Genomic DNA, 24,479 nt, shown 5'->3' on the forward strand with positions numbered 1-24,479 from the left:
CACACCCTAAATTGGGCCACGCCTTCTGCTGGAATCCCTATAAAAGCACATGGGAGAAGGAAGCTGTCCCTCTTTGCCTGCTTGCCCTCACTTTGCTGCAAATCCATTTCTTCACTGGCATTAGAGAATACTTCAGAATTCCAGCACATACTGAAGACCAGCCGACTCATCAAACCTCCTGGATGAAGTAAAGAGAAAATACACCCTGGTTCTTAATTTTGGATCCACATTAACCTTCACACTACCTCCAGAAGAAATGTCAGGGGAAGGGATGGCCCAGAGCTGGGACTACCCACAGATCAGCGTCCAGAATTTCTCCTACAGGTGGACCATCAGCAACTTCCGTTTTATTCTGGAGGAAATGTGGGGACACATTAGAAGCCCAACTTTCTCAATAGGAGCCAATGAGAAATGGTGTTTGAGAGTACACCCGAATGGGATCAATGAAGAAAGGACAAATTACCTGTCAGTTTACCTAGTGTTGCTCAGCTGTCGAAAGAATCACGTTTGGGCAAAGTTCCAGTTCTGGATCATAAGCGCCGAAGGAGAGAAAACCCGAAGTCTGAGGAGCCCAAGAGCCTTTGTGTTTGTGCCACGCTACAGTTGGGGATTCAAAAAGTTCATTCATAGAGATTTCCTCCTGTCCCATGCCAACTGGCTTCTCCCAGATGACAAGTTCACCCTCCACTGCAAGGTGAGTGTGTTCCAGGACTCTTTCAGCATCTCTGATCAGAAGAGGAAGCCAGAGATCCAGGTTCCCAAGTGCACACTGGCAAATGAGCTAGGAGAGCTGTGGAAGAATTCCCACTTCACAGACTGCTGCCTGTTGGTAGGCGGCCAGGAATTCCGGGCTCACAAGGCCATTCTAGCAGCTCGATCTCCAGTTTTCAGAGCCATGTTTGAACATGACATGGAGGAGAGCAAAAGGAACCGCGTTGAGATCCATGACCTGGAGCCGCAAGTCTTCAAGGTAATGATGGGCTTCATTTACACCGGAACAGCACCAGATCTGGACAGCATGGCAGATGCTGTGCTGGCAGCTGCTGACAGGTATGGCCTGGAGCGTTTGAAGCTCATGTGTGAGGATGCTCTCTGCAGGGACCTCTCTGTGGAGAATGCTGCCCACACTCTCTTCCTGGCTGACTTCCACAGCGCAGGGCAGCTGAAAACCCAGGCCTTCATTACAGCTCATGCATCTGAGGTCACTGAGACCTCAGGCTGGAAGACAATGGTGGGCTCATACCCCAACTTAGTGGCTGAAGCGAACCACTCCCTGGCTTCTGCTCACTGCCCTTTCCTGGAGCCCCCTCTCAAACGCCTGAAGCAATCCTAGGACCGGGTCAGCTCTAACCTACATGTGCTGCAGCCAATGACACCTGGGTAAACTATATGGAATGTGTGGAGCATTTACTGTGAATCTGGGGAAAGACAGCATGGTGGCTCGGGCTTTAATACAGCTGTAAATGAGTTGAAGGGCAGGTTGGAGGAGGAGGAACGCTAGACTCTGGCATACTCTGCCCTGTTGCTGTGCCTGTTTAATTTTTGTCCAATGAATTGGAAACCCGGATTCAGTTTTGATGCCGGCCCCAAGCACATCGCAACAGGATTTCTTTGGAGAAACCTGTCTGGATTGAACTGAGCAGAACATATATATGACCAAAGGCTCAGCAAAGGAGAAAACAAACATAAATGTTTGCTTACAAGAGACGAGGAAGAGAAAGAAGACGTTTTTTCTACAAAGTCAGTTTGTGGGGCCTGGAGAGATGACTTGGTTGGCGAAAGCAATTGTTGGTCTTGCAGAGGACTCTTGTTCAGGACTCCTCCTGTCTCCACGGGCATATCTGTCTTTGTAGACAATACCTTACCCCAAAACATAAAATGAATAAAAATTTTAAAATAAAAAAATTCCTTTTTTTTCTTGTTATGGGTCATGTTGTGGCTTTTTTATTCTTTAAAAGTTTTATTTCAATATCCACCCACCACTACCTCCCCAAAAGTCCCTCTGGTGCCTCCATTTCATATCCTTCCCACTTGATGCTCTTTTTTATTTTCATTCTTCCTTGAGAACGTGGCCACTGGTACGTTATTTATGCCCCAGTGGATGGTCACATACCATGGGCCCATTTGCCTCAGTCAGATTTACAGGTCATTAATACCAAGAAATTCCCAAAAATTCTTAACAAGTAGAATTTTGTATTATTGCCAGTTCCCATTTATTTCTATCAAAGGAGGCTTTTCATTTGTTTGCTTGCTTGCTTGAGATAGGGTCTCACTCTGTAAAGGAGGTTGACCTAGAACTCACAAGCAAGCCTGATAATGCTCCTGCCCCAACCTTCTGAATTCATGCATAGAGGCATGAGTGACTACACCTAGTTCTAGGCAAGTTAAGAGACTTGTCATGAATGAATACAGACTTTCGTTTTTACATTTACTTATGTATTTATGAAGTGGTGTGTATATGTTAAGGTCAGAGAATAACTAGCTGAAGTCAGTTCTGTCCTGCTGTGTGTGGCTCCTGGGGATTAAGTTCAAGTCACAAGCTGTAGTAGCAAGAACCTTTCACACTAAGCTGTGTCACCAGGAGAGAATTTTATTTTATTGAATAAATTTCTCATGTTTTGAATTGCTATAAATTATTTTTGGTTAATTACTGTTTGGCTAATTTCTGAAATTGAATTCTTTCAGAATATAAAATCAACCCTTCATCCTAGAGACAAATAATTTCCATGATCTTGATGTCATTGAATTCTGTTTAGTAAATTAGAGGGAGGGATCTTTGCAACTGGGTTTCTGAAAGATAATCTTTTAACATTCCTTTATTCCTACATTGTTTGAGTTGATCAAATGAATTGGGAAGTCTTCTGGTCTTTTCAATTTTATTTTACTTTGTTTAATTTTATTTCAATAATATGGTGCTAATTCTTGAGTGGAATCAACTGGGCCTGGAATCATTGTTTGGGAAAGGTATAAATTACAGGTTCAATTGTCTTAATTGAATTAATTACTACCTAATAAACAATTAATTGCCTTATCAGCCTATTCATTCTTTGTCTTTCCATAGTTTTAGTAAATTGTAATATTGTAGAAAATAGTTCATATTCTCAAAATTTTGAAATGTACTATCACAAAATTATTCAAAATAGTTTGTGGTTATATATTGTGTACCCCAATAAAGCTTGCCAGAGTGGACAGAGGACAGAGCCAGCCACTAGATTAGACACAGAGGCCAGAGAGTGGTGGCACACACCCTTAATCCTATCACTTGGGAGGCAGAGATCTGTCTGGATCTCTGTGAGTTCAAGGCCATACTAGAAACAGAGCCAGGCAGTGGTGGCACACACCTTTAACCCCAGAAAGTGACATGGCTGGGTGGAGAAAGGTATATAAGGTTGTATATAAGGCGTGAGGAAACAGGAACTAAGGCAGTTCAGCTGAGAGTCTTTCGTGTGAGGACTCAGAGGATTTCAGTCAGAGGATTCGTGGAGTTGGTGAGGTAATAGGTGGTGGAGTTGGTGAGGTAATAGGTGGTGGCTGTGGCTTGCTCTGCTTCTCTGATCTTTCAGTTTTCACCTTGATATCTGGCTCTGAGTTATTTTTATTATAAGAACATTAACATTCAAACAACAATAGTCTAAGTCTAACCTTAAAAAGATTTAACTTTTTGTTTAGGCTTGTAACAAAACTGAGCGGAAGATACAGAAGTTTCCTACCAGAGTACAGAGTCACCATATATATCACCAGCACTGAACAAGGGCTCTTATTCTTTCAATTTCTTGCCAGTATTTGCTGTTGTCCTGTATATATTATTTAGTAAATTATCTGTTGATGTCTTCTGTGCATTTTTTTCAGCATGATGCTTGTTTTATTATTGAATTAAGAAAAAGATCACTTTATTATAATGAAATCACAAAATAAAAGCATAACACAACTAGATTAAGGAAGCCTCTTCATAAACTCTTCCCAGTCCCGAACTCTACTCATCACAGTGAATGACAGTTAGCATAGTCATTCCAAAGCCATGCAGCTTCTCTTAGAGTTGTATGCTTTCACCACCGACTGCATTTTTATGTACTTACCCATCACACACACACAAAAGAAGAGGTAATAACAGAGTTGAAACTAGAAAAAACAACTGGCAATTAGCCTTATATCCTCTATGTGACCGTATGTCATTTTGTCTGTATTCCATCCTTCTTTGTCACTTGATATTCTTCCTTAGTCAAAGTTTGTGTTGATGAAACACTAGGACCAAAAGCAATTGTGAAGAGTAAAGGATTTTTTCCCTTACACTTCCATATCACATTTCATCTTCTAAGGCATTCAGAGTAGGGACTCAAAGAGAGCAGGAATCCAGAGGCAGGAGCTGACTCAGAGACCATGGAGGAATGCTGCTTACTTTGTTGCTCCTTACAGCTTGCTCAACCTGCTTTCTTATAAAAGGCAAGCTCACTGGTCCAGATGTGGCCCCACTTGCAATATACTGGGACCTCTGACATCAATCACTAATTTAAAAAGTTACCCTCCAGTCTTATGGAGGCGTTTTCTCAGCCTGTGTTGATTTAAAAACTAGCCAGAACATAAAGTAAACCCACACAGTTGTTTACATATATACATGTACGTATTATAGATCAGGATCCACATATGAGGGAGATCATGAGGTGACCTCAATTAATATTATACATGAGTCCACCCACTTTCCAGCAAATTTTGTGGTTCCAGTTTTCTTTAGAGCTAACTAATATTTCATTTTCATATGTACCAGATTTTGACTATCTGCTGCTGAACCTCTGAATGGCTTCTATTTCTTTACTATTGTAAATAAAGGGGCAATAAACATGGATGTTTAAATATCTCTATAGTAGGCTATGGAGTTCTTAGGACATATGTCAGGAATGGAATAGCTGAGTCATATAGTAGTTCTCTTTTTAATTTTTGATGAAATTAAAAACTGATTTCCATAATGCTTGTATTAACCTGCACCCCCATCAGCACTGAAGAGGGTTGGTTCCTCTTTCCCACAGCCTTTCCAATATTTGTGGTCAGATTTATTGATGACAGCCAATATGACTGGATAAAGTGGTATCTCAACAGAGTCCACAGCCCACAGAATGGGAGAACATGTTTATTATACTTCAGATTGTTACACCCTATTTCACAAAACCCCAGAGACCACCAAGGAGCCAGTTTCCAATGCAAGCCCATAAGGGTCCTTTTATTGTCAGGTCCAACCTGGGCCACCACACAGCAGATGGAAGGAAATGTGGCAGTGGCAGTGAGCCCAGGTGTAGAGAGTTTTAATAGGGAAAAACGCAAGCTGGGAATTGGCAACTTGGGATTGGGTGGAAGGCATAAGGGGGAAGGTGATTTTTTGAAACTATTGGTCTAGACTTCGGGCTCAAAACCACATTTAAAACCATGGGGTTAGACTTTTGACAGGGAACCCCCACCCGATGAACATGACTATCTGGACTGCTCAGCAGGATTATCTAGATATCTTCAAAGGCCATAAACCACAGACAGGATGGCTGCAGGAGCATACTGCTCTGTATCTGAGTTGTCATGGTACATTCCTGAGGTCCTTCCTGGGACTGAGTACAGCAGGTGGTCTAAGATGGTAGCCTTACCCTAAGATGGAGTCTGTATTGCCTTCACAAGGAACTAATATATAGAATTTACAAAGTATTCCAGAAATTAAATACTAAGGAAATAAAACTGCCAATTAACAAATGGACTAATGAATTGAATAAATAGTTTTCAAAAGAAGATAGACAATTGGCCAATAACTATTTTTAATTCTTGTTTGGGGGGTGGAGTGTTTCAAGACTGTGTCTTCATGTAGCCTTGGATGACCTGGAACTAGCTCTGTAGATCAGGCTGTCCTGGAACTCAGAAATCTGCTTGCTTCTGCCTCCAGAGTGCAGGGAAGAGTCTCAATCAAGGATTGTTTGGACTAGGTTGGCTCCTGGGCATATCTGTAGGTGATTATCTTGATTATGTTAATTGAGGTGGGAGGCCTGCCTACTGTGGGTGGCACCATGGGGAGACAGGGAACCTTGGATTGCATCAGAGTAGAGAAAGAGAGCTAAACATTAGAGTCCATGCATTGATTCACTATTCCCTGCCCTTGGCTGTGTAAATATTGTGAACAGCTGCTACAAGTTCCTGCCACCTTACCTTCCCACAGTGATGGACTGTAACCAGGAACACTGAGTCAAGGAAGCCCTTTCTCCTCTAAGTTGGTCAGGATATTTAACTTAACCCCAGGTGATGCTCCCATCCTGTTTCTCCCACTTTCCTTCTCATTTCTAAGCAGGAGCGTCATTTTAGCAGCAGCTCAGATGGAAACCTTGAGGGGTAATCAGACACTCCATTGGCTCTGACCTTAAAATGTGTTTATCTTTCTACTACTTTTTTTGCTCACCTCCTCTGCTACAAATCCCGTCTGAACAGCCGCTGTCTCTTACTTGCTCAATTACAGTAATCTGCCAGGGAGTCTTAGTCTTGCTTTGCTTCCAGTCTTATTCTGAATGTAGCCATCAAAGCGACCCACTGAGCCCTAGCAAAGGCCTGAAACTCCTCAGATGCCTCATTTCATGCACAGCAGAAATGAAACCCAGGCTGTTCAGCTCTTGTCCTCCCTATTAAGATGCCTGTGCCTCTCTGGCCTTACTGAAATTTTCTTCTCTTATACTCCACCCACCCACACTTAGGGCTTTGCCTTCTTGAAATATATGTATATTGCTGTCATTAATTTTTTTTTGCACTTGCTCTTTATTTTGAATCCTCTCTCTCTCTCAAGTCCTTGCTAGGTATTTAACCCAAAGTAACCTCAGCACAGTTTTCCCTTGTCACCTCTCTAAAATAGTGACTCCCCTTTCAACAAATTGCCCACCTCACTTTACTTCAGTAATTATGAGTTTTTATCCAAACATCACAGTAAGTTTGTCATTTGTCTTACTTAGCATGCTTCTCTCCTGTTGGGATGAATGTTGTGTGTGGTTGGGAACATCTCACTTGTCTTGTGCTTTAGTCCCTGGAACAAAGCCTGAAGCAGAGGAGGTTCTCCCAGCATGCAGAAAAACAGGACAGCTGAAGGCCCTGCTTCACCGCCTGTAAATTGCAGATACATTAACAGCATTCTTTCCTTACGTTTCTTTCAAAAAGCAAAGGCTACTTTAAAAATGACTTGTGTCCTTTCCAGCTCTGCATTTTCACTTAAAGAAAGGAAAAGTTGCACAGTTGTAAGAGTGTAGGCTATGAACTTTGGCTGTTTGAGTTAAAATCACAGATGAGGCCCCTCTGCCTGTGCCACCTGAACCTTGGTAGAGACAAAACACCGAATGTCATGGCAGGGACTGCCTGTGTCCTTGCTGTCAGATGGACCGGGTCCACATTTGAAAACAGAAGGTCTGATTCATCACCAAAGGAGAGATACAGACAAGCTCCCTCCAGCAAGTCCAAAGCACAGCCAAGGCAAGCCTTTTGCTTTGAAAGAAGTGAAGTGGGGCTTGAATGTGCAGCTCAGTGACAGAACTTGTCTGCTATGAACAAGGACCTGGATTTGATCCCCTTCATTGAAAAACAATGAACTTAAAGATTAAAGTTACAATAAGAAGTGAATCAAGAGTCTCAAATCCAAGATATTTACTCGTTATTAGGATCTGATGACCTATGAAAGGGTGGAATGGTTTATCTGTCTCAGCTGAGATTCCAGAGAGGAGTCAATATCCTGAGAGGATGGGAGCTCCTCTGAGGTGTGTGCTCATACCTTTACATACATACAGACTTTAATAGTCCTCGGCAAGATCAGTGATGAAGCCTGAAAGAACTCACAGGGAAATAGAACAGATTTCATGTTATGCTCTTATGGCAGGGATTTCTCTTTCTCTGATTTGTTCAATATTTTTTGACAGCTATCAATGTGTCAGCCAATTTATGTCTCTATAAAAGAAAATGAAGGGTAGCATGTGTGGAGAGCGGCCACTTCCCTGCCCCATTTCTCCACTTTACTTCATCTGCATTTCCAATCCTGTGAGTTGGAATTTCATTTCTTCATATCCCCACACTCATTCTAGTCATGTGACTTGCTTTGGCCAACCAGATGCTAACAGATTGACTGGACACTAGCAAATGCTTTTCCTTTGCATGAGTTTGCAGTCAAGCTACCTTGTTGAAAACTGAGATGTAGAAAACATAAATGAATCATTCGGGTTGTTCCTTGTGATCATCAATCAAGCCTGCCAGCCAATGGCAGGTGAGCCACTTCAGGTCAGTTCAACAGCCAACTAGTCATATATGTGTCAAGTTACTATTTTTTAATGTCATTTTCTTATTATAGTGGTTATCATTGGTATGTGGGTGCACAGGCACTCACATGTGTGCTATCATGTGCTTGTGATGAACATAGACAAATTTTCGGGTTTTTAGGATTAGGTCATCAGGCTCATATGACTAGTCAACTCTACAGATTTGGAGAAAATTCAAGAATTCATTATATACATCTCAACCTTCTATATAATAGAGCAAATATCCTTAAAAGTTCTTGTCATTTTTTGCCCACTGAGATGTAAATTTAAAGATGGTAAGATTTTTACTTCATTTCTGTCAATTTTGCTAGTTGTTTAAATCAACTTTAAATATTAACTATATTGTAAAGTTATAAAGTACACACATTATTTTGTAGCTTAGAAATTTGGAGTTCCCTCTAGACAATTTCTAAACCCACAAGTTATTACATAGCATAATACTTGCATTACTTTGATTAAAATAGGTAAGCACTGAATCTTCTTATTCAAATAGTTTCAGATCTGTTGATCTGCAGAAGAGAATTATAGTTATAGGGAAGCACATCAACTATATGACAGTGTCAGCCTAACAGTCTGGCCTTCAAATAAGCTTCTATCAGCTATGCATTGGTGTGTTTTTTCATCCTTTGCAGTATGTTACACAATACAGGACATTTACACACACACATACACACACACACACACACACACACACACACACACACACCACTGAAAGCTATAACATAAGGCATTGTTTTCAATTGTAACTACAATTAGCATAAATTGTGAGGTTAGAGATTATTTAAATGTAGAAAACATTATGTAATATAGACAATTTAGGTAAATGCTGAAAAAGTTGTTAAATTTTTAGCAGGTCCTTGGGCATTAATGTTAAAAACAAGTATATTCTTTTCTTAACTATTTAAATTCAACTTCATGAGGCAAAGAAGTAAAAATAACTGCCCTAATTATTTCACTTAATAACAAAGTAAAGAAACTTTGCAGAAAAGGTTTTATGTGTTACTAGATTAGATAGAAGCATGTTATACAATTTATTTTTGTCATAGAAATTAGAGCCAAGCTATATTTGGGAAGAGGAACTATATACACGTATCATTATTACATACATAAAGATAACCTGCATGATACAAAGTTGAACAGGAAATGAACATGGAAACATAATGATTGCTCTGCCCTATGGTACAGTAAATGACTTGTGCAAGTTCCCAAGAAACTGTCACTATACCTAACAATAAAGATGAGGTCAGGTTCTTTAAATGATCAGAAACCATCATTATCTAAATAAATTGCCCTAACAGATACTATGGATATCACTCTGTGTAAATAAAATGCTGATTGGCCAGTAGCCAGGCAGGAAGTATAGGCGGGACAAACAAAAGAGAATTCTGGGAATAGGAAGACTGAGAGGAGAGACACTGCCAGCCACCGCCGTAAGAAGAAAGATGTAAGGTACTGGTAAGCCATGAGCCACATGGCAAAGTATAGAGTAATAGAAATGGGTTAATTTAAGATAAAAGAAACAGATAACAAGAAGCCTGCCACGGCCATACAGTTTCTAAACAATGTAAGTCTCTGTGTGCTTACTTGGTTGGGTCTGAGCGACTGTGGGACTGGCAGGTAAGAGAGATTTGTCCTGACTGTGGGCCAGGCAGGAAAACTCTAACTACAAACAGACTTCCCAAGGCCTGTTTGTTTATAAAAAGAAGTATTTGGTGTAGTTCATAAGTGCATTGTGGGAGAGTAGAGAGTAATTACAGCAGTGTGTTTATACTGTCTTTGTAAGACTGCCTGTGACTTTGCTCATGTTGGGCCTGCCTGTTCCTGCCTCTGGTGGCTTTTGGTATGTCTAGATGGAAGTGCAGTTGGCCACATAGTAGAAAAATACAACATATCATGGTTGAGGCATGCAAAAGGCCACTTTGTACCAGTTTGCTGGTACCCTCTATTTAATGAGAGGGTGCTGTTCTGACAAAAATGCATGTCACTTTGATCCTTTCTGGGTCAAACTACATTTGTGGGAAAAGTTAAGGAAGGTGAAGATAGTGGAACTATTTCACAAGACTTTGTGTTGTCTTTAAGAAGATAAAACATAGGCATTTTGCATTGGCAGAATTGCCTTTCAAGTTGAAATGCATATTTATCATCACAAATAAGATGAATTAAAATAGTCTGCCAAGTTACAGTTCAACACAGTAAGAAAGAAGTACATATACACCTGCCATAGGTCTTCTGAGCTCTATATTCTGAGAGATGGATGTGTTTCATAAAGATAAGGACACACTTTCTTTTCTTTTCTTTCTTTCTTTTTTTTTTTTTGATTCTTTTTGTTTGTTTGTTTGTTTGTTTTTTGAGACAGGGTTTTTCTGTTCAGTTTTGGTGCCTGTCCTGGATCTTGCTCTGTAGACCAGGCTGGCCTCGAACTCACAGACATTTGCCTGGCTCTGCCTCCTGAGTGCATGGATTAAAGGCATGCATCACCACAAATAGGCTAGAGACACACACTTTTTCAGTTAATTATCCATGTCACTCACAAGTTAATAGTTCTTGCGAGCCTTCTAGTTTGAGTTTCTGTTTTTGAGCACAGTTTTCTCTCTCATATGTTTAAAAGGTCATGTGATTTAATACATTATATTGTTAGGATTTTAGTTGGATTCATGAGGTTTAGCTTAGATCTTTATTTTATAATTTTTCTTTGCAGTTTTATTGATGTAGAAAAAAAAATCCACTAATCATTTTCTCCTCTGAATGACCACCTAAGTACTACTGAGTGAAAGCAATGAAGAGTTACAAAATTCAACATCATTAGCTTGAAATATTTATTTTAAAAAAGTAAGTTTAATTTTGTCTTCTTTTACTTAAAAAACTTGTGTGAATAAACTGCCAAAAATTCCAAATGCCTACATCTCTTTACAACTTTATCATTTATTTGTTTATTTTGGTTTTTTGAGACAGGATCTCATGTAGCCAACACTGGTGTCAAACTAGCTATATAGCCAAGAATGACTCTGACCCCTGACTCTCCTGCTCCCAACTCCCCGCTGCTGGGGTCACAAATGTAAAACACCACATCTGGACTATATTTGTTTTATGATCAAGACCACTGTTTTTCATTCTGTTGGAGATATATTAGAATATATAAGTGTAATAACCATAGAAATGGAAGAGAAAATAAGACAATTTGAGAGCTTGGTATCAAATTTTAAGCAAGAAAACTGAAAATCACACATACATATATATTTACACATGCATTTTTAAAATCCTTATTCTGACATGTCATTAATTGAAGCGTGTTTAGTTCTAACTACAACATCTTTTTGACAAAATAAGATGCCATACTATTTTAAATGTGTATATTAGTTGCTTGACCTACCCAAATGTCATAAAATATTAAAATATCAACAATCAAATCGAAAGTTTATAGTTATTCATACACAGAGCATTTCCCCAATGCGCGCGGCAATGGCTTGTAAACACGTTTAGAGAGATTGACTTCCAGCTGTTGTGGATGCACATAGGCTTGTCTCTTCTAGAGATCTTTCCCACTGTTCAGCTGCAAATGCCTCAGGCATTTGGTGGCAGAGAGCAAAAAGGAGACAAACATGCACCCACACTTCAACACTTGGAACTCTGAAGCACCTTCCATCTAAAATACAGTGTTTAAAAAATTCTAAATGCAGCTGAAAAATCTGTTACATAATGGTAGGGGGAAAAGAAGAAAGATGTAACAACTATACTTTTTAATGGAAGTATGTAGCTGCCCTGGGCGAGATCTGGGGGCGAGCGCAAGGGTCAGCTTTGAGGACCAGGAACTCTGTCACGGTAGCATTTCACTAGTCACAGTGCTTATTAGACTCATACCCATTTAGTGTTCTTTGTACTTTAATGTTCTCCAAAAAATTAAATTATCTAGAAAGGAAGAAATAAAAGGTTAGAAACACTGAAAAATCAAACTCTTAAAAGATATATATATATATATATATATATATATATATATATATTGCTTGATGATCCTCAGCCAACCATCTAACAGTACTTTTCAGATTTTTCTCAAGATAAACAGCCATTATTTTCAACTTAAGGCGAGGGAACAGTGAGTGAGTGGGAGGACATGGCACTCAGTGTGTTTCACGGTCACATGCCAATAATTTACCTTGCTAATACAAAGGAAGAATAAACTTTCGTAGCCCAGGGCTGGTGCTCTCTGTGTGCCTGTCCTGGTGTGGTTACATGCACACACAGCCACCTGTTTGGAGATCACCATAAGTGCAGAAAACCAGACAGGGAGCTTCAGTGAGTCTCAAGAAAGTTCAAAGCTTGTTGGATTTTAACAGAGTTGTCATTTGAATGCAGTGCACAGCAAAAAGACAAAGTAAAACTATAAATAATATTCTAACAGTTGAGTGATGACAAGTGATACAAAAATTAAACTAAATACAGAGAAAGGCAAGAGAAAGACACTCTGAGCTACAAACATTTGCTGTGTCATGTACATATATGTACATACACTTAAGTAATGGACATATACACCTCCCCTAAATGTCGTAAGATTTTCCAGAACAAGTGCCAATTCACTTTGTTTTTCTCCTGCTCTGAGTCTAACACACTTCTGTACATACAATGGGCAATTAACAAACTGCTAATGATCTGTTCATCCACTTTTCTCAGTAATGCTCCAAGGGTGCTAAAATACTAGATGAGCATATGAAGATGGTTTTGCAAGTTTTACAGTAAAATTACAGATGCTGTCTAGCTGAAAATTCAAAAGAAGGATTTGGGGAGATGTATATTATATTTAAAAAATGTCAATTAGTAGAACATTCTTAGGGAAACAAATGTAACAAAGGAAATTCAAACCAAAGGAATTAGGTTTAGTGAGATACAGGAGTAGTTAAAATGTTTTAAGATGTTTTCCTTGTACTTTTCCTATACTCACATATAGGTGTCTACTTATTTTTATTAGCTTTTAAAAAATAGTGTTATTGTATCCCCTCCTGAACCTCCTCCCAGATCTTCCCTACCTGCCTACCCATCTGAAAGTATATGTACAAAACCAATAATTATTAAGGTGAGGCTGCTACTTGTAAGCATACACACACATTGTATTTGATCATTCTGTGTCTTTACTAATGGGAAAAACTCCTATGTATAGCTAGCCCGTTTAATCTCAGTTGAAATTCGATGATCTGTGCCTTAATCATAAAATCTATTCCTCACACTGGTGAAGGCCATAAGGGTCTGGCTTTGTAGAGTTTACCCTTCTGAAGTTTTTGTCTAAAAGGAAGAGAAAGTTGGAACTTTGTTCCCAAAAAAGCAATACCATAACATTCTAGCATTATTGATTAAATTAAATAGAGATAGAACATGAATGCTTTTGATAACCACAAACTAAGACTAGGTGCAGAAACTGCATAATATAATATTTATTTGGGAGCTATTTTTACAATTATTAATAAGGCCATTTTAATTGTAAGTAAGGTAGTGAAAATAGAAGGAAAAGCTTAATATGTTATTAGATCTGGGTCTTAAAGGATAAAACATTTAGAAAATGTTATTGATTGTGATTTTTATTATTTATTAGGAACCACTTTGATTTCTTTTGCTTGGTCATTTCATTATCTATTTGGTATATTTGGTAAATTTTGTGATCTAGTCTTTATATTTAAACTGTCTTTAAGTTCTTCAAAAATTGGTAAATGAAAAGCTTTTCAGTTAACAATAAAGATAAAATTGACTAGACTAGAATGTAAAATCAAAGATACTCTCAGTCGAAATGTATAAAATTGATGGCTACAGAAAATAAACAAGAGAACAGAACAAAGAACATAATTAGAAACTTAATTTTTAGCAATAAGTCAAATATTTCATTAGCACTTGAATGGAGAGAATCACAGTTATGCATTTCTAAAATTTATATATCTGTATAAAAGTTACAAAGAATTACTGTCATTCTCCCCCCTTTCATGTATACAACAATGGCATTGTTCTCTTGTTATCGTGAGTGGATGACTGTATGCTGCAGGCACTGTATCTCTAGTCATTCACAAGCATAATTTATTCACCCCACGGTGTATGTTGGCCAACATTGGACAAGGTTGTTCGCTCTATGAAAGAAATAATTCCTGAGGGACATTCCTTTCCTCTTTGGTACATTATCATGTGGGCTTGGGTATTAGTCTGCTAAGGTGATCATGCACTACTTCAAATACTTTCTAATCCACATGCAAATTAACTGCATAGGAACTACATTCATGTACTTGATTATTGGGTTTATTTCATTGTTATTTTTCAAAGATATGGGAATCTGAATATGTAAACTGAGGCTGTAAATGTAAGTCTGTCATCTCAATCTCCTTTCTTCTGCATTCTCTGGTATTTTCCCCAAGCTGTTCTGCAGTTGCCTTTTTCTGTGGTTTTAATTCCCATTAAAATAGGTCTGGCATGTCAAGAACAACAACAAAAAATATGTCCTGCAATTGGGACCATTAAAATTCTATAGTGTTATCTAGATGTCAGTAATGGTGCCACAGACGGCCTGTGAAGAATTGTGTATTAGTTAGGGTTTTAGCCACTGTGAAGGGACACCATGACCACAACTCTTATAAATGGAAAACATTTAATTGGGGTAGCTTACTGTTCAGAGCTTTAACCCATTATCATCATGGTGTGACATGATGGCATGCAGGTAGACATGGTGCTGGAGAAGTAGCTGAGTGCCCTGCATCTTGACTTGCAGGCAACAGGAAATGGTCTAAGACAGTGGGTATGGCTCTGAGACCTCAAAGCCAGCCTCCACACTGACACACTTCCTTCAACAAGGCCATACCTACTCCAACAAAGCCACACCTCCTGATAGTGCCACTCCCTATGAGATTATGTGGATCAATTACATTCAAACTACCATAAACAGAAAACACAAATGCAGAATGTGATGTTCTGTTCACTGTGGCACAGCTTGTCTTAAATTCTAGAAGTCAGCCTCACATGGGTTTGTCTGGCTATAACCACATCCAGGTTGGTGCCACACATCATCTTGAAACATTCAGAACTGAAATTTCTTCAATGGCAAAATATAGCCCTCTTCAAAGTAAGAATTACTTGTTATTTGACATGTAATTAAAGTTTTAAAAATGAGATTTTTATGGTCTAGGAATTTTCTACCCTAAAAAATCAATCTGCAAGGAGTAGATTCCTTTTCATATATGTGTTACAAATTGATTGTGGAAACAGTGTGGTTTATCTCTAACAAAGACAGGAGGGAAGATAAACTAGGAGCAGAGAAAGAAAATCAGTTTTCTTAGAGAGAAATAACCCCCCTTTAAAGTATTTGCTGTTTCTGCCATCAGTAATTAAATTCCATGGGTCTGCAAATAGTTCTCCAGAGTCCGTCCTTACAGCCAGCTAGACTTTCTGTCTGCACAGGTTTGTTCATATTGTGTTGCAACTCACTCTTCTTCCTATATGTGAAGATTTGTGTGCTCAGAGTGGCTTGGTCCAGTTATAATTCTATCCCTTGATTTTTTTTTTTTATGAGGCTGAAGACCACAAGTATGCCAAGGTTTCAAAGTAGATATATGAGGATATAGAAATAGGTTAATTTAGCTAGAAAAATTGAGTTGAATCCAGATCCCACAGAGGCTCATGTGGCTGATAGGTGGTAAGACAAAAGCTATCTCCAGTGTTCCAATGGTCTACCCTTTCCAACCCCAGTGCTCCAATGGTCTATCCTTCTCAACCCCAGTGCTCCAGTGGTCTATCCTTCCCAAACCCAGTGTTCCAGTGGTCTATCCTTCCCAACCCCAGTGCTCCAGTGGTCTATCCTTCCCATCCCCAGTGCTCCAGTGGTCTATCCTTCCCAAACCCAGTTCTCCAGTGGTCTATCCTTCTCAACCCCAGTGTTCCAGTGTCTATCCTTCCCAAACCCAGTGCTCCAGTGGTCTATCCTTCCCAAACCCAGTGTTCCAGTGGTCTACCCTCCCCAACCCCAGTGTTCTAATGGTCTACCCTTCCTAACCCCAGTGCTCCAGTGGTCTATCCTTCCCAAACCCAGTGCTCCAGTGGTCTATCCTTCTCAACCCCAGTGTTCCAGTGGTCTATCCTTCCCATCCCCAGTGTTCCAGTGGTCTACCCTTCTCAATCCCAGTGCTCCAGTGTTCTACCCTTCTCAACTCCAGTGCTCCAGTGGTCTATCCTTCTCAACCCCAGTGCTCCAGTGGTCTATCCTTCCCAAACCCAGTGCTCCAGAAGTCTATCCTTCCCAACCCCAGTGCTCCAGTGGTCTATCCTTCCCAACCCCAGTGTTCCAGTGGTCTACCCTCCCCAACCCCAGTGTTCTAATGGTCTACCCTTCCCAAGCCTAGTGCTGCAGTGGTCTATCCTTCTCAACCCCAGTGCTGCAGTGGTCTATCCTTCTCAACCCCAGTGCTGCAGTGGTCTATCCTTCTCAACCCCAGTGCTGCAGTCCTCCAGTGGTCTAACCATCTTAAAAAGCACAAACAGACTAGGATGAGCTTAAGATATGAAATCTTGATGTGGTCCATATTTGTCCCCTTCCACCATATCACTGTGTCCGTTACTGCATGTAGCATGTGTAAGAGCAGCTAACAGAGAGGATGAGCGCTAAAAGACAAACAACAAAACCTAAGAGTCTCCCTTCGAAGGAATCTGGCTGCGCCGTGAGGACGACTCCTCCACAAAGACTCACAATGTGCTTTGCTTAGCAGCTATGAAATAATTTATATTCCAATTAAGATGAATTTCAGTCAAGGAAATTGTGGCTGAAAGTTATACTACACTTACTGTACTGCACTACACTAACACACTTGTGGTTTGGAAGTCTACCAGGCTCTCACTCCTTTTTTTTAAACATCTAATTTCCTTCTATACCTACTACCCTGCTGAAAACTTACATAAGATTTAGGAGACAGCTCAGCAAAGCAACTGTTCATTTCAATAGGCTAGTCTTTCAGGTCGTTGCTGAGTAAATATATGTTGTTAAATGTCTCTTCTCCTTCTCCACAGCTCATCGTTGTCATGTCAAATAACCCACATTCTGCTAGGCTCTTCACTGTGGAAGATGATGCCAATTAATTGACTATTCTCACCCAAACCTACTCAACAGTAAACCTATTACCTCAAGTTATATAAAATGAGCTAAATATTCCAATTAACCCAATTAATAGGAGAAAAAGAAATGAGTTTAGTTCTTTGAATTGTTATAAACTACTTTTTCAAGAGAAATTAATAACAAATCATCATGCCTTCATACCTGTCATTTTCAGTGTGGGTATAGAACAGGAGCATTGTATTGGTTGAACTGATGTGGAAATCCTTAACACCACCCTCTAAAAATAGACTGTGGCTTCTCTTCAAATTTCATACTCAAAGATGCACTGGCATTTTGAGCAACTATTACACTATTCCATGTAACTAACTCAAGTCCAAAGCAATCATAATAAAATTGCCATTTTTATAGTTTATATAGTAATGTGGTTTTGAAAGCTAATAGCAATGTAAATTTTCTGATTTTCCAAAAATTGTTATGTTTCAAAGAAATACATTTTGAAACAGTACATAGAAAATTATCTAAGGAACTCTTCACATTTTTGTGCATTAAAATATCAGATCACTTGAGCATTTGAGGTTAACGCTCACCTAACATGTCTGCATGCTGGTTCATTCTCCTCCTTGTCTTTCATATTTAAAAAGAAAATTTGAGTTTTACATAAAGAAGCAAGTAATTTGATTAACAAAATGACTGATATATTTGGTTTCAATGCTTCTTAACAAGTAACTCAATATTTTGTGATTAACCATTATGCAATTACCATTTTTAAATGAACATGAAAATTCATTTGGATGTGCTAAATCCTTGCATGTCCCCTGAGTTTATAGACTGGTTGCCATCACAAGCATTAGCTAGGAAGAATTATATGGGAGCTGAGAAGACATGAGGCAAATCAGCAGGGGAGTACACGGTTATTGGGTTGAATTATACTTGAATAAAATGATAATGGTTCTCTGGGGACATGAAAAGGTGTTGTAGTGAGCTAACAGGTGAAAACGTTTCTGTTCATCAAATTCTTGAGGGACTCAGACACTATGTGATTGTCTACACATTATAAATGATTATGTTTGGTACTATACATCTTCAACATATAATTCAGCTTTATTTGAAGTTACATTAATCACAAAGCAAATTTATCATGAGTTTTTTATGAGAATTAAAAAACATGTTATCAATATTACAAACATGAAAAAGGGTGAAAATTATTATCAAAACAGAGTAAGAGTTGAAGTCCTAAGTATGTTAAACCTTAATCTCAAATGTAGTTATTATATATATTCTCAATAGTGACAGTATAAAAATTTATCAATTTACTATACAATTTGGGCCTTTTTGAATGTATATACACATGTTAGGATAATTTTTACAATCTTTTGATCATTTGAGTAATAAATTTAACAAATTTTTGATTACATCAGATGGAATTATTTCAAAGTAATAATGTCATTGTACTATCAATAAGCTAAAGCATTGTCTTAGTTAAGGTTTCTATTGCTGTGAGAAGAAACCATGACCTCATCAACTCTTACAAAGGAAAACATTTAATTGAGGTGGCTTACAGTTCAGAGATTTAGTCCATTATCATCATGGCAGGAATCATGGTGGCATGCAGGCAGACATGGTGCTGGAGAGGTAGCTGAGAGTTCTACATCTGGATCTGCAAGCAGCAGGAAGAGAGAGTGAGCTACATTGGGCCTGTTGTGATCATCTGAGATCAAGACTGTGACCCCCCCCCCCCAGTGACACACTTCCTCCAACAAAGCAATACCTGTTCCAACAAGAACACACCTAATAGTGCCAGTCCCTATGAGCCTATGGGGCCATTTTCATTCAAATTACCACAACCATTCATTAGAAACCTGCTTTATTGATTATAAGCACAATGACAACGTAACAGAATACTTTTTATCTCCTAAAGGTAACTCTGCTTTTCAGTGTGGCTATAAATAATAACTCAGCATTAAAAAAATTATTACTAAGCTATTGTGCTTAAATAAACATCTAGTACAATAATTTCCCCCACTTTTAATTACCTCAAAAATATATTACATGATTTTAAAAGTTAATGTCCTATAATTGTTTCAATGCCAATTACATGAACTTAGAGTTATATATAACAACATAAATTGAATAAATATTGAAACCAAATCCATATGAATATGAATCAAAATGAGCCCACACAATGTGATAGAATAAGGGAACACTTCACCACTGCTGGTGGGAGTGCAAACTTGTACAGGCACTATGGGAATCAATATGGTGGTTTCTTAGAGAACTGGGAATTGATCTACCTCGAGATACAGCCCTATCACTCTTGAACATACTCCCAAAGGATGTTCCATCCTACCACAGACTATGTTCATAGTGGCTTTATTCATAATAGCCAGAAACTGGAAACAACCTAAACATCCCTCAACCAAAGAACAGATAAAGAAAATATGGTACATTTACACAATAAAGTATTACTCTGCTGTTAAAAACAAGGACATCATGAAACTTGCAGGCAAATGGATGGAACTAGAAAAAATTTATCCTGAGTGAGGTAACCCAGATCCAGAAAAACAAACATGGTATGTACTCACTTATAAGTGAATATTAGCTTTTAAGTAAATGATAATCATTCTAGAATCCACAGCCCCACAGAGGTTAGGTAAAGAAGAGGACTATGCCGGAAAGCATGGATTTCTTTGGCAAGGGAAAATAAAATAGATTTTGTGGGTGAACTTGGGGTGGGTGGAGATGGGAACAGGAGGGATAAGGTGGGAGGTAGATGGAGGGAGAGAGTTATGAGGAGAGATAACTAAAATTGAAGGGCATTTGGGGGGTGACGTGGAAACCTAGTACAGTAAGTACACCCAGGATTCTGTAAGGGTGACCCTAGTGTGGACTCCTAGAAATGGACAATTCAGAGCCTAAACTGGCCATCTTCTGTAACCAGGCAATTTCCAGTGTTGGGACTGGGACACCAACCCAGCCACAAAACTTTTCAGCTCCAGTTTCCCCAGCCTTCAAGATATGCTTAGGCAATAAAGAAGTGGTTCTTAGGAGATTGGCCAACCAATGACTGGTCTAGCTTGAGGCCCAAGCCACAAGAGGGAGCCCATGCCCCAAACTGCCTGGATGACTGGAGGCTAGATAGCCCAGAGACCTAGGACAGAAAAAAATCCATAAAATGATTTCTAGTGATACTCTGCTATACTCAGAGATCAATGACTAGTCCAAACGTCATCAAGGAGGGTTCCTCTGGCAGCTGATGGGAGCAGCTGTAGAAACCCACAGCTGAATATTAGGTAGAGAGAGAGCCAAAATTGGAGATCTCCATTGTATCCCTCCCCTAGGAGCACAGGGAACCATGAAGAAGAAGGAAAGGAAGAACTGTAGGAGCCTGAAAGGTCAAGGATACCAGGAAAACACAGCCCACAGAGTCAACTAAGCAGGGGTCGTGAGGGATCGCAGAGACTGATGCGGCAGCCATTGGTCTGCATGGGTCTGGACTAGGTCCTCTGCAAATAAGTCACAGTTGATAGTTTGGTGCTTTGATGGGACTCCTAACAGTGGGGTGGGGGGTGTTTCTGACACTTTTGCCTGCTCTTGGGATCCTTTCCCTCCTACTGGGTTGCCTGTCCCAGCTCTGATATGATGGTTTGTGTCTAGTGTTATTGTAACTTGTTATGGCATGTGGGGTTGCTATCTCTGAGGTCTGTTCTTTTGAAGGGAAATAGTGGAGTGGATCCTGGGGAGGGATGAGACTGGGAGGAGTGGAGGGAGGGGAAACTGCAGTCAGGATGTATAGTATGAGAAAAGAATAAAAATAAAGAAAAAATGTTGGGGGAAATGCAATGAAATATAATACAATATCAAATGCAATTTTAAATGTTTTTACTTTATTTATGTATTATGCATGTATGTACTGTATGTGTGTATGTGTGCACCCATGCCATAATGTATGTGTGTAGGTCAGAGGATAACTTGTTGGAGCTGGTTCTTTCTTCCTACCATGTGGGTCCTAGAAATTGACCACAGGTCACCACGTTTGATACCAAGCTCCTGCTAAGCTACCTAATTCCCACAAATATAATTCCTAAAGGCAAGACATGAACTGAAAAAAATCCTCAACATTTAATTTTTGTTGTATCAATGTTTATTTTTTTATTTCAAAGTGTTTTAAACATATAAATGGGATTCAACTAAAGATGGTAAAACTAATTTTAAAATGTGGATATCAATGAACATTAATGGTTAAGTGACTTAAAGAAAGGGCTTATAAAAGCTTTATTCTTCTTAGAGATCTGTGTATATCTAAACTAGAGCTATTGCAGAGGAAATCATTTACTTTTAGTAGGTACAGGCTGGCAAGCAAGCCATTTCCAATATTTTAAACCAGACTACTACTAAGTTATAGCTTGCTTTTCAGAACACAGGTTAGCTGTGGTTTTCCCTGGCTTTTGTGTCCCGCCTGGCCTGATAACCTTAAGGATGCAACATTGGCATATGTACCTTGGTGGTAGCCCAGAGGTCTCTCATCAGACTTAAAACCTACTCACCAAGAGAGAAGTCATACCTGGTACTGAAACTTAGCTGACTACTCAGAGCTAGTGAGGTCATGGTTACTGGAGGAGAATCTACAATCACTAATTCACAAAAACAGCATAATCTCTAACAACAATCTATAAACATTTGCCATTGTACTGACAGATAAGTGTAGTCTTCACCTGTAATCAAGGAAACTTCTCTTCGCAATGGGTGGAAACCACTACAGAAAACCACAATGAGTCAAAATCCAGAGCTGTTGGGCCCAATCCCAGTGGCTACATCTACAAAACACTCACAGAAATGGGGTATTTTGAAGCCTATGCAGGAAAAGTACACATGAGGCAGATTCTATATATAAAATTCCACATATACAGTCATTTTTCACATGTGTTAATGGTACGGTATTTATTTGTCCTTGTATTTTAAAAAATTACTTTGAAGGAAAACAAGGGGAGTATTTGGGAATTGTTGGATGGAGGAACAGAAAGGGAGAAATGCTGAAATTATACTATAATCTCAAAAAATGAAAAAAATCATAAAAAGTACTTTGAGTGTCTACATCATGTTTAATCTGTTATCTCCTGAGGCAGATAAATGTTCACACATTTTCCACATTAAAGACAGCTACACAGAAAAGCCCTGTTTTGAAAAACCAAAAAAAAAAAAAAAAGCATTCTAATTGAATTTTTAAAATATTGCATCTTCAAGGAACATAACGATCTTTTCTTTTAAAAAATGCGAATACACATTAACTAATCATATATACTACTTTTGAAGATGCCTTCTGAAGTGAAGTTAACTTTAAAAAAATGGAAATGTTTACCAGGTTTATAAATTACAAATTTTCCTAAGTGTACCTATTTCCTTTTGGAAAGGACATAGATAATCTTTGATAGTTTTTTTTTTTTTTTTTTTAAAGCAAGATCCTCAGGGCCATTGTTCTCATAAAAAAATGACAAAGTGAGGTACCAGGTTTATTCAGCTCTGAAGGCAAGATCCTCTGTCTCCTCTCGGGAGAGCAATACTTTTAATGACTCTGGAGACAGAATTGTTATTTGGAAATCAACAAACACAGCCTGAATTGACAGTGGCCCCTTCATGTTTTACCTTTTAATGGGAACTAATATTTTCTCTGATTTTTCATTTTTTCCACCTACAAATAAGCTACTATAAAGAGTGAGCTGTAATGTTTATCCCATTCACTTCTCTACTTGAAATGGCAATGCTGATGTGCTGAGTCCCTGGACTAATCCTTTATTTGGGGATGGAGTTTTCTGTTTTTTGTTTTTTACAATAAATAAAACCAGAACTTTTATCTTAATAAGGCAAGTGTAGCCCTGCTGCAGTTCCTGCTACTAGTAAATGATCATTGCACACATCAATTTAGTCCTTCGTGGAAAGAAAAATACCTCATATCTGAAACAATAGTGAGATCACTAGGAATGAACAAAGATCTATGTGCTGTATAATATGATACTCTGCATAAATATTTGGAAAAGGAAAACTTAGAAACAGTTACAAAAGAATTTCAAACCAGTAAGACAGTGATCTAATAGGTTTCTGAAATAATGTTTAAACAATGCAACTTTAGCCCCATATGGGCATTTTAGTGCAACAGCCTAAATTATTTTTTATTCCTTCAGACTCAGATTTTTTCCTCAGGAAGTTATAAGTCTAGACAGCTCAAAAGTAGCAATTTTCAAAGAAAAATATAGATGTGGAGATTCTATGTCTACCATAGTGCATAACTGAAGTAGAATAAATAAATGAAAAAGAATGCTACTCTTTTCCCTCCCTGAGGGACAACATTGATTGCTCTTTTAAAGACAGAATACTGACTGTTCATACTAACTCCAGATTCATTATTTGTGTAAGTTGTTCATGAGAAAATGGATGATAAATTTCGAGTGGAAATGTATTGGTCATATTAGAAAAAAGTAAAACAATATCAGTTCCAGAGTTAATTCTTAATTCCCTCATGAATAAATAAGTCCCATATTTCACAGTCTCTCACACTGGGGAAGGAAAAGGAAATCCACTTCCATCAGAGCACCTGGAGTAGATGCTAATAACTCACATTTCTAGACTCCATCCCAGATGTAATCATTGCATTTTATGGAATCTGAATTTTATTTATTCCTTTAGAATTTCCTGTGGCTTAGGTTGGTAAGATGGCTCATCAGTTAAGGATGGTAATGACAAGCCTGAGACCCAAAGTCTGTCTCTGGGTTCCACATGACAGAAGAAGAGATGGACGCCCATAAATTGTTCTTTGACCCCCACATATGTGCCCCCCTCTTTTCTGCATGCTCGTATACACACACATTCATGCTCACACAGAGGATGTAAAAAAAATATTATTTCTTCATAATAATCTCGATGATATCATTAACATTTTGCATTTACCTTTTAATATGTACACCTAAATAAATATTGTGAATGAGCACATATATGTATTTATGCACACACACACACACACACACACACACACACACACACATATATATATATATACATCACAGCTATGAAACATAATCATATTAGGGAAGCAGGGAGTATTCAACCACAGAAATGTC

At 38.7% G+C, this 24,479-nt stretch overlaps 1 protein-coding gene across 1 annotated transcript; it reads left to right on the plus strand.

Annotated features, from left to right (window-relative positions):
• The first annotated feature begins 250 nt into the window (after positions 1-250).
• LOC118596500 (speckle-type POZ protein-like) lies at positions 251-1,333 on the plus strand. The gene has a single exon (XM_036207429.1). It carries the CDS (start codon positions 257-259, stop codon positions 1,331-1,333), a length of 1,077 nt encoding a protein of 358 aa, XP_036063322.1. The 5' UTR covers positions 251-256.
• The last annotated feature ends 23,146 nt before the right edge of the window (positions 1,334-24,479 follow it).

This window comes from Onychomys torridus, chromosome 15 (genome assembly GCF_903995425.1).
Source record: "Onychomys torridus chromosome 15, mOncTor1.1, whole genome shotgun sequence".
In the NCBI taxonomy this organism is placed as follows: Eukaryota; Metazoa; Chordata; class Mammalia; order Rodentia; family Cricetidae; genus Onychomys; species Onychomys torridus.

Coding starts and splice junctions, on each gene's coding strand:
- LOC118596500 (XM_036207429.1), top strand. CDS start 257: ATGTCAGGGGAAGGGATGGCCCAGAGCTGGGACTACCCACAGATCAGC.